At 46.2% G+C, this 10,913-nt stretch overlaps 1 protein-coding gene across 1 annotated transcript in view; it reads left to right on the top strand.

Moving 5' to 3' along the window:
* Nucleotides 1-10,652, top strand: part of znf423 (zinc finger protein 423) — a 127,656-nt gene extending 117,004 nt beyond the window's left edge. Inside the window, exon 20 of the mRNA XM_078283208.1 lies at nucleotides 10,144-10,652. Coding sequence (XP_078139334.1) covers nucleotides 10,144-10,173 — 30 coding nt within the window. The 3' untranslated portion in view covers nucleotides 10,174-10,652. The remainder of the gene's footprint in view (nucleotides 1-10,143) is intronic.
* The last annotated feature ends 261 nt before the right edge of the window (nucleotides 10,653-10,913 follow it).

Here is a 10,913-nt window from a genome sequence, read left to right as displayed (position 1 = left end):
TGAAGCACATTACGGTTTAGTATTGAATTTAGGAGTCGTCTTAAGGATTTTGCCTATGAAATAGTTCATTTTTTGAGGACAGAATCATTTATTCAAACATTGGCTGATGAATTTCAGCTATAGCAATTTTTTCCAAAATGGATATAACTGCATTTTGGAATGAAACCCTTCATTTCAACCCAGTAGGATCACTGCCCTAAAGTCAGAGCTACTGTATATGACTAACATGGTAATAATTTGTACGCAGTCGGTGACGGTCGGTGTCCAGTCTGCTCACAATGGGGGAAACCGTAGCCCAGTCATATGCAACCTTGTTTGATTGAAACGTGGGTGTGTTCCAATACAACAAAACCAACCTCTTGAGGGGAGAGGCACTCGCCAAAGGTTGGGGTGTCTGTACCTGAAAAATAAAACACATATTTGAGAGCGTCTCCTCAAAGTAAAAGTAGCGAATAAAAGCTTTGTTTTGACAGGTAATGCATAGCAGCGGATAGCTTGGCAGACCAGTCAACGCCTGTGGTTGGGATCAGGGCGGTGCTGTGTGTGAGAGGAGCTGTGTTTAGTAGTCTGTCTGTGAATAATGTTGTCTTTGTCTTTGTCTGAGTCTCGGAGCCTCGCTGTCTCCCTCTAACTGAATTATGGAGAGGTGTGGATGCGGCTGAACTGGCAATACGCTTTATCTGTCTGTGTGTGTGTGTGTGTGTGCGTGCGCGCGCACGCGCGCGCGCATGTATGTCTGTCGGTGTCTAGGTGTTGGCGGATGTGAGTGTTGTGTCAAGTCATAGTGTGTACTATTTGATCCAGCTATCCCCATGGCAGTGTGTGTGTGTGTGTGTGTGTGTGTGTGTGTAGGTGTGCGCGTGTGTGTGTGTGTGTGTGTGTGAATTTGATCCGTAGGTCCCAGTGGCGTTCCAGAGGAGCGTACTCAGCTGCCCCACCGCTCACTGGGAGACTCTGTGTTATTAGAATGGGGACCTGGGACACACACGCATGCACAAACACACATACACACACACACACACACACACACCTCCCCGAATCCCCCGACTGGAAGGTATTTGCAGCAAGGGAGAGAGAGACACAGACAAAAAGAGAGACAAAGCGAAAGAGAGAGGTAGAGAGACATACAGAGAGAGAGAGCAAGACTGCAAGCCAGTCAGAGTTGGCTGGCCTTACCTGATCTGCTATACAAGACACAAGCTTTGCTTGGTAATTACACACACACTTTAACTCTTTAAAAACACTTCAGTAGTAAGTTCTTGATTTCATTGGAAGTGACATTTCTTTTCAGATTAGGTGTGATTTCATTTTTCTCTCTACAATGGTGGATATACTGTATATACTGTGGTTTTCCCCCTGATGGAAGTAAGCAAACTCCACCATGTTGATTTACTGAGACATTTGGTAAAGTTTCCACACACTGAATCACATCAGAGCACCATCTCATGTCACTGGCAGCACCACATCACCACCTTGTAACAAAATGCCACAGAGTTTCCTGCCTACCACCATCTGGGGCCTGGCAGTCACAGACCAAATGTCTACTGCTACTACTACTACTACTACTTCTGCTATTACTGATAATAATAATAATAGTAATAACAACATGGCTTTATTCATATAGCATTTTCCAATATAGAGTTTACAAAGCAGAGAACTAGAGTTATAGAAGCAATGGGACATCAATTCAGTAAAAGACCACAAAAAGTACAGGCAAAGCACTCCAGTAAAAACAAGTCTATAAAACTGGGTTTGAAGAAATGAGTTTCCTCTGTCTTGGCAGACAATTTTTTTTCCCTCTGACCACCTAAGGGAAAATTGCATACAAATTGTGGTCATGGCTGTTAACGCTGTTGGGTTTTTTGTGATGTTCATCGCTCCACACTGTGAACGGAAGGCACACTCTTACATGTTGCATTCAAATAGAAAAAATCTCAATATGGGATCAGTTAATCATCGGAAATATTATATATGTGTGCGCGTGTGTGCATCTGAGTGTGTGCATTTATGCTTTGAGGAAGGTAAGAAAGGGAAAAAAAGAAGAGAGACACAGTGGGGGAGGGAGAGACGGAGTCAAAAGAAGTGACTCTCTTTGCGGCGATGTAAAGCTGGAGGAACAAACTGACGGACGCAGAGAGAGACAGAAAGAGAGAGAGAAAGAGATAAAGAGAGGTAGGGAGAGATGGAGAGAAATTACATGATGTGAGCCAGCACCTGGAGGGTCTCTAACAGCTTGGACCATGTTCCTGTCATTTTGTGTGTGTGTGGGTGTGGGTGTGTGTGTGTGTGTGTGTGTGTGACAGGTGAACAGAGGCAATGTGTCACCGAACAGGACAGACTCTGCATGGCGTAGTGTTCTATCAGCCCTGCCAAAATACACTCATACACACATAGGCGCACACAAACACACCACATCCCATCACATCACATCACATCAACAGTTGGAAAACCCAAGTAATTTATTTTTCGGCTCTGTAATCTAATTCCAAAATAGATGACCAAATTCAACTTTGGCTAGAATCACATGCATTTCTACAAGTGTCTTGGCCTATCTGTGCCAATAGCTGATGCTTTGAAAAATAGTCCAGCATAGCACAGATATCACCTTCTCTAATACATTTACAGGCTCTCCAGTATGTTTTTCATGTATGTTTATATGACCCACAATGATATCCAGGACCACACACACACACACATATACATCCTTGCCATCCCTTTACCCTTACTCCTCCTCCTCTCTTTACTCCTTGATACATTTCTAATCCTTAATCATTCTATATCTGGTGGAAAAAAATCCTCCATCCATCCATCTACCCATCTCTGTTTACATTCAGCCCAGCCTCATCATCCCACCCTGACCCCACCCACATCCCTATACCCATCTATTCCTCCCTCTCTACATCCACCACCCAGCTCGTTCTTCCCTCTACCCATCCATCTCTCCCTCCATGCTGTCTGCCTCTCTCTCTCTCTCTCTCTCTGCCAGTTTAGGGTGCATGGTAATCACATAAAGCTGGCCCCTATGGGGATTGGGCGTGTGCAGTAATATGACAGTGACACGGAAAGCCAGCACGCTCTGCTGAATCGTGTGTGTGTGTGTGTGTTTGACTGATCATGTGTGCGCATTTATTTGTACATGTTTGTAACCTATATGCATTTTTCATTTATGGCTACTTGTCATATTGCATTACTCAGTGTTGGAGTGTCTGTGTGTGTGTGTGTGTGTGTGTGTGTGTGTGTGTGTGTGTATGTGTGTGCACGCATAAAAGCTTACAGTTTGCAGCATTTTGTCTTCTTTGTCTGTGGTGTGTGTCTGTGCTCGTCTGTATGTTTTTGTGTGTTTATGTGTGTGTTTTTGTATGCTTGTGTGTACAAGATTGTGTAGACTTTGATGCATTTTGTGTATGTGCTTGTATGTATGTGTTTTGTGTGTGTGTGTGTGTGTGTGTGTGTGTGTTCGTGTGTGTCTTGTCACCCATGTCTGCAGGCTGTCTGGGGCCTCCAGTCCTCATCTGGCACTCTGGCTTCACAGTCTACAAGGACCACACTGCTGGGCCTTGAGAGCACTGTGTGTGTGTGTGTGTCTGTCTGTCTGTATGTGTGTGTGTGTGTGTGTGAGATCATATGAACTTATATAATTTTGGTATAAATCATCTTTTGAACACACGCACACACACACGCAGAGATACACTTTCTACTCTATAATGATGTAACAACTGTGACTCATAATTTGGATGCCAAGTCCCTAATAAACACAGAAAGAGGAAGCACTGGTCGTATACACACACACACACACACACACACACACACACACACACACACACACACATACACACACACACACGCTCATTCAACGCATTAGTAGGACCATGCCAATAAAACAGCAAGGTTAGGGTTACCGTGTGTCATATGGTGCTCAGGAGTGACCAGTTAGTCGTGCTGGAGATGAAATCACTTCCTATCTTATGTAACAGCTTCCAGCAGGGAACCCTCACCTTTACTGGGAGTCCGGTGGACAACTGTGTGTTTGCCTTTGACATTGTGTATGTGTGTGTGTGTGTGCCCTTCATGCTGTGAGTGTATTTTGGGTGTGTTTACCAGTTCAAACCTGGCCGGTCAGGCCACTGGCAACAGGGGAGGGGAAGTCCCCATGGGAGAAAGGGAGGGAGGGAAGGAGGGAGAGAGAGAGAGAGAGAGAGAGAGAGAGAGACGGAGAGAGAGAGAGAGAGAGAGAGAGACTGGAGTGGTCATCTTGACATATCTGGAAAGAGAGGGGAATAAATGTGGCTGGCCAAAGAGGAGAGAGAGGGAGGAATGTTTGGCAAGAGAGAATGAATGGAATGGTGGAAGAGAGACACAAAGAGAGATGGATAGACAGAGAGAGACAGAGAGGGAGAGAGAGACACAGACAGAGAGATAGAAAGACAGAGAGAGAAAGGAACAGAAGAGGAGTGGGAGGGAAGCAGGGAATACGTGTCTGCGGGGCGTTAAGGGCAGGGGGTGCGTTTATTTTCGGTCCGCTCCCGAGGCAGCATCCTGTCCTGGACGGGTGGGGCTAAAGACAAGCCAGGGAGCAGAGGAAGAGGGCTAAGACAGCCCATCTGCTGGTCCCAGACACACACACACTTACACACACACACACACACACACACACACTCTCTCTCTCTCTCGCTCTCTCTCTCTCTGTTGGAAGAGTGTCAACTCTGAGCTATAAATACACTGAACCCAAAGAAGACCACAAGGCGGCTAAGGTGATTTTTCATTTGGTGTTAAAAACAGCAGTGGAGGAGATGGGGCACACGCACACACACACACACACACACTCTCACACACACTCACACACCGAGCAATTGGACTGTCTCCAGTTACCCCCACATACACACACATTTGACACAAATCCACGTACTGACAGACGCTCGCTGACACACATATGCTGCATGCACACACACTCACTTGCAGACACACACAAATACATACACACACACGCGGCATTGTTCCAAGACCAGTGCTTCCTCTTCCTGTGTCTATTAGAGACTTGGCACCTAAGTTTCAAGTTGTGGTTGTTACATCATCACAGAACTGTGTGTGTGTGTGTGTGTGTTTGTGTGTTCAAGTAACTATGGGGGAGTTATTTTGTCATCCTACTCTACTACTTGGCCCTCAAACAAGGTCATTGCCTTGTGCTAAGAACTACATGGGCATCGGTTCATATGGTTGTAATGTGATGTTTCAAGATGGGAGGAAACATAACAGTCTCAGTGACATGGAGCCATTACATCTGGCTATAAGAGACGGTTTAGTGTGAGTCACTGTGAGGCTGAGGCTACAGAGCCGGCCAGCCTGGGCATACAGACCGATCCCTACATGTTTCTACTATAGAGATGTGATGTATACAGTGTGGCTGACCACACATGGCTCTGATAACACTGACCATGTGCATACACACACACACGCATTCAAGCAACTACCTTACTGAAGGTGACAGCAGTGCTCGACCCATGCCATGCAACCCCCCCCCACCCCATGACTAGAACCATCCCTAATACATACACACACACACACACACACACACACACCGTGTGTAGTGCAGTAGATAGAGGAGAGGAGCAGGACAAGGCAGATTAGATTTTCTCTTATCTGTATCTCTCCTGCCTTTTCCCTCTGTCGCCCCCTTCTCCCTTTCCCCACGAGACTGTGTGTGTGTGTGTGTGTGTGTGTGTGTGTGTGTGTGTGTGTGTTCTGTGTGCATGCGGTTACATTTGAGAACTAATGTACGTTTTGGTCTTTGCATTCGTTCTTGGCATTATGTGTCTGTGCATGCGTGTGCTCTCAGCTGTGAGTCTGTGAATATGTGTGTGTGTGTGTGTGTGTGTCTGGCAGTGTTGTGCGTGGGTAATGCGACAGGGCCATATTTCCCCTGGGCCCTGGGCTCTGCAGGCTTTAGCCTCGCTCTCTCTAAGCAGTTTAGGAAAAACAATGACAGGCCCCCGTATTGACTGGTCTGGCCTGGCCTGGAAGACAGGCTGTTCTCACTAGAGCACACACACCCTCTGCAGTTAAAACACACTAGAACACAGCAGAAACACAGTAGAATAAAGTACCAACCAGGGTTGAGGTCAGTTTTCATTAAGTTCAGTCCAAAACCCACTGCAGAAAGTGGGTTTTACAAAACTATGGAAAGAACCATATTGATTTGCAGCCTGAGCATTAAGAGGCTGTTCTAGCCAGAGAACACACACCATTTGTTACTAAATACACAGTAGAATAAAGTAGAGGGAAAACAGTAGAATATCCTGTAGTAGAAACAAAACAAAAAAATATAAACATAGATATAAATATAAACATAAAATATAAACAGAACTCACACCCACCACTACTAAAACTATACACTACAATACTAGAAAATACTACAAACACAGGAAATACTAAAAAGACAGTAGAATATCAGAGCTTTATTGTTTTATTACTCTCTCCTCTTCCTTCTCGCTCTTCTCCTCCTTCCTTCCAAACCCACTCCTCTCTTCAATTCTCCTCCTCTTTGCTCCCCTCTCCTCTCCTCTCCTCCTTCCCTCTCATCCATTTTTTTTGTGTAGAATATATCAATTACTCTGTTGTAGAGCAGATGTCACACTGTGACACGCACACACGCACGCACACACACACACACACACTTCTGATCGATTGCAATGCCGCATAATCAATACCAAGCCGCCGACGACAACGCAAATGAAGAGAACTAATTGGGAGGCGGCCAGCTGTGAGAGGGCAGGTGTGTGTGTGCGTGTGTGTGTGATTTGACATGTATAGCGTGGCGGCTCGTCATCCACCCGTCCATTACATTCTTCTCTCGTCTCCTCTCTCTCCATCCTCCCTCCTCTCTCCTCTCCTCTGGGCTATTTCCAGCAGTCCACTGCAGTGCTGTGTGTTCCTCCTGGGACTGACCGCGGCCTCCCTCCTCTCCATCCCTCCCCTCCCCTCCTCTTCCTCCGTCCTTCCTTTCCATCCCTCGCTCCATCTACAAATCAATACACCAGCAGTAGGACCCAAAGAACCTGAGGGAAAACACTCACTCTCTCTCTCTCTCTCTCTCAGTTTCTCCGCCTCTCTCCTTCCATCCTACCTGCCTCTCTCTTTCTCTCCCCTCTTTCCGCCTCGTAAATCCCTCTATTAGTGTGTGGTTTTACTTTCTGTCTTTCTCTGTCCGTTCCCGTTCCACTATGTAACCTGCCAGCACTCTAGGTGTGTGTGTGTGTGGTTGTCCACTTCAGCGTTAGAGGTCATACATGTGACAAGTGTGTATTGACAAAAGACATGTCTGCACTCATGTAGGAGGACAGGAGAGGTGCGCTATACAAAATCTCCCTCTCCTCTCCTCTCCTCTCCTCTCCTCTCTCCTCTCTCACAAAGAGGAATGAGCCTGACCTCTTCTGGTGAGGAGGGGAACTACAGCTGGCTGGCTCGGCGATGGGGGGGAGAGATGGAGGACGAGAGAAAGCAAAAGAGAGGGAGAGAGAGAGAGAGAGGAGGGTTTTCTCTCATAATGGGGTCAGTGGCTCCCAGTGAGATCTGCTTCCTCACTGGAGAGGCCTCCACACAAACACACACACACACACACGCACACGCACACAGACACTTTGTTTTCCACTGTCTGTCCCTTTCGTTATTTTTCTCATTTGCTCTCCCATTTCCCTGAAACCCCTCCACTGTGTGTGTGTGCGCGTGTGTGTGTGTGTGGAGGCCTCTCCAGCGTGTGTGTGTGTGCGTGTGTGTGTGTGTGTAGGGCATTAAAATCCTTTGCTTTCCTCTGGACAGGCTGGCTTGGCCTCTAAAGCCGAGTGATAGACAGACATTCACATACACACACACATGCTTGCACAACATACACATACTCTGTCTCTCTCTCTCTCTCTCACACACACACACACACACACACACACACACACACACACACACACACACCAAAGGGCTCAACGAAACATGCACAGCAAGATAAGGGCCATAGAATGACAAATAAGTATTTATCAACCCCAAACCACGTATAATCCTTCACATTTCTGTCCCCGTCCGCCCCTCGCCGCCTCTCTCTGTTCTGTTCATCCCCCTATCCCCTCCTCTTTTTTTTCATCCTCCCATCCGCTGTTCTTTTTTGTCATTTTTTTTCTCCCGTAGTGGGGCCTATCTGGGAGAGAGAGAGAGATTAATCTGAGAAAGCTGCTTTTAGTGGTGGTGAAGGGTAGGGGGGGCGTTGATTGGGAAGATCTCACTGGGAATTGTGTGTGTGTGTGTGTGTGTGTGTGTGTGTGTGTGTGTGAGAGAGAGAGGGAGTGTGTTTGTGTGAAGACGGGGCTGATTTCAGAGGGAATTTGTGTGTGTGTGTGTGTGAGAGAGAGAGAGAGATAGCGAACCTTTCACAGGGAGTAAGCTATATAGTCTAGGGAAAATGAGGAGAGAGGAGGAGGAAAGCATCCTAGTGGAAATTTCTCTGACACACACACACACACACACACACACACACACACAAATTCCCAGAGAAATCTTTCCAATCATCCCCCATCTTCCACACACACACACACACACACACAGTAGCTATCTCCGCAGCTTTAGATGCGATGCTAGCTAAGTTCCAAACCAGCAAATCCAGATTATCATGAGTTCAATTCCCCACTGCAGCTGATATGGAGGGGCCACAGAGGACTGACTGTGGTGGTGTGTGTGTGTGTGTGTGTGTGTGTGTGTGTGTGTGCGTGCGCGTACATACAGTATGTGTGTGTTTGCACATATGCGTGGGTACATTCTTTATGAATATGTGTAAGCAAGAGAGATGCCCAACATTCCACAAGGAGTAGCCTATATAGGCTTGTTTACATGTATTTATGTGCATGGTGTGTGTGTGTGTAAAGTACTGTTAGGTGTATCAGTATGTACAGTATATATGTGTCCACTTCTGTGTGTGCCTCCCCTCTTTACATGCGCGTGCACATCTATTTGTGAATCTCGGTTCCTCCACTCTAGATTTTACCTACAGATTGCTGCATCAGGCTCCCTTTGTGCTCTCACTGCTGTTGTGAATTTTAATTTTGATAAAGGTGTTTTTTACGATGCGATTATGTATTGATGTGTGGTGCGCCGGTGCCTTTGGAGAGATGCGAGTGTAGGCGTCTCGGAGGTACGGAGACGGTCTCTGTAAAATATTAATCACAATATCAAAAGACGCGAGGGTTTCATAAATCTGAATAAACAAATCGAGGCCCTGCGTTGCCATAGATAAGGAAGAGCAGAAAAACACAATGAATATAATAGGACCTATGGTTGTTTGGTTCTCACCAGAACTCCATTCCTCTCTGCTGGGCGGCTGTGGATTTGTAAGTGTGTGTGTGTCAGTTTTTAAACTTTTTCCCTTGGAACACAAATTTCAAAATATTTTCTTCTTCTTACCCAAAAAATATCTATCTGTTGTACAAGCTGCAGTACTGCGTTTTTAAGATCCATACTGTACCTACTATATTATGTTTTACTCAGCCTATGTCATGTCATAGGGATGTCTCTTCTCTTGTCTTCTCTTCATCTTCTTTTGTCTTGTTTTCTCTGCTTGTCTTGTCCTCTCTTATCTTTTGTCTTGTCTTCTCTTGTCTTCTCTTGTCTTCTCTTGTCTTCCCTTGTCTTCTCTTGTCTTCTCTCATCTTCCCTTGTCTTCCCTTGTCTTCTCTTGTCTTCTCTTGTCTTCTCATGTCTTCCCTTGTCTTCTCTTGTCTTCTCTTGTCTTCTCTCGTCTTCCCTCGTCTTCTCTTGTCTTCTCTTGTCTTCTCTTGTCTTCTCTTGTCTTCTCTTGTCTTCTCGTGTCTTCCCTTGTCTTCTCTTGTCTTCTCTTGTCTTCTCTTGTCTTCTCATGTCTTCCCTTGTCTTCTCTTGTCTTCTCTTGTCTTCCCTTCTCTTCTCTTGTCTTGTGTTGTCTATCAGATGGTATGGTAAAGAGAACAGGGTTTGCTGTGTGCTGCTGGAGGCCGGTGTGTTTCTGCTCTCGTCTGTTCTACTGTGGGAGGGGGCAAGTGGAAAGCACTACGCTCACGTAGCCCATTATTTCTCCCATCATGTGTTCTAACTCTCTTTCCTCCTCTCTCTCCTCCTGTCTCTCCCTCTCTCCAGAACCACACACTGAGTCAGCACGCGCAGTGAGACCGAGGCCCGGCAGGATCTCTCGGCTCAGCCGGGGCCCCCGACCCGGAGCCGGCGGGGGACCCCCATCTCCACATCACAGCCAATCAAAGTGTCATTTGCTACTCACATGTAAAACTCTAACGATCGCGCCACCGGGCGCGGCTATTAGGAGCAGCGGGGGAAAGGAATATTAATGGGATATGCTATTAAAAAAGGAAAGGAAAAAGGGGGCGAGAGAAACGGTAAGAGAGAGATAGATGAAGGAAAGAGAGAGAGAGAAGGAGTGGAAAAAAGGTATTGTACGTGCAGTATTTTTTATTGTCCCTGCCAACCCCCCCCACGCCCCCCCCACCGCCCAGTTCCTCCTCCCCCTCTCCTTTCCTCTCCTCCTACCCGTCACTCCCCAGGTCATGCGTTTTATTTTTTTTAACAAAGAGAAAAGAAAAAAGAAAGAAAACACCCTTTGTTTTGGGGATTTTTTTTTTTTTTTTTTTTTTTTTTTTATAGATTGTAGGACAATGCTTCACTCCCCTCGTCCCCTCAGTTGCTTATTGTATTCAACTTCATAGGTGCCAATTTCTTTATGGTTTTTTCTTTCTGCCATATGCGCTTATTTTCTTCCTCATTTTCATTTTTGTACCTTTCATTTCTCGCCGTAAGTAGGTACTCGTGCCGTGTCGTGATTGTTTGTTTGCCAGTCGTAATACTCCTGAGTTCCCCCCCCCCCCCCCCAACTCTCCTTTTTATGATTATTGTTA

Source organism: Centroberyx gerrardi, chromosome 4 (assembly GCF_048128805.1).
Source record: "Centroberyx gerrardi isolate f3 chromosome 4, fCenGer3.hap1.cur.20231027, whole genome shotgun sequence".
Classification (NCBI taxonomy): Eukaryota; Metazoa; Chordata; class Actinopteri; order Beryciformes; family Berycidae; genus Centroberyx; species Centroberyx gerrardi.
This window is presented reverse-complemented; position numbering and strand designations above follow the sequence as displayed.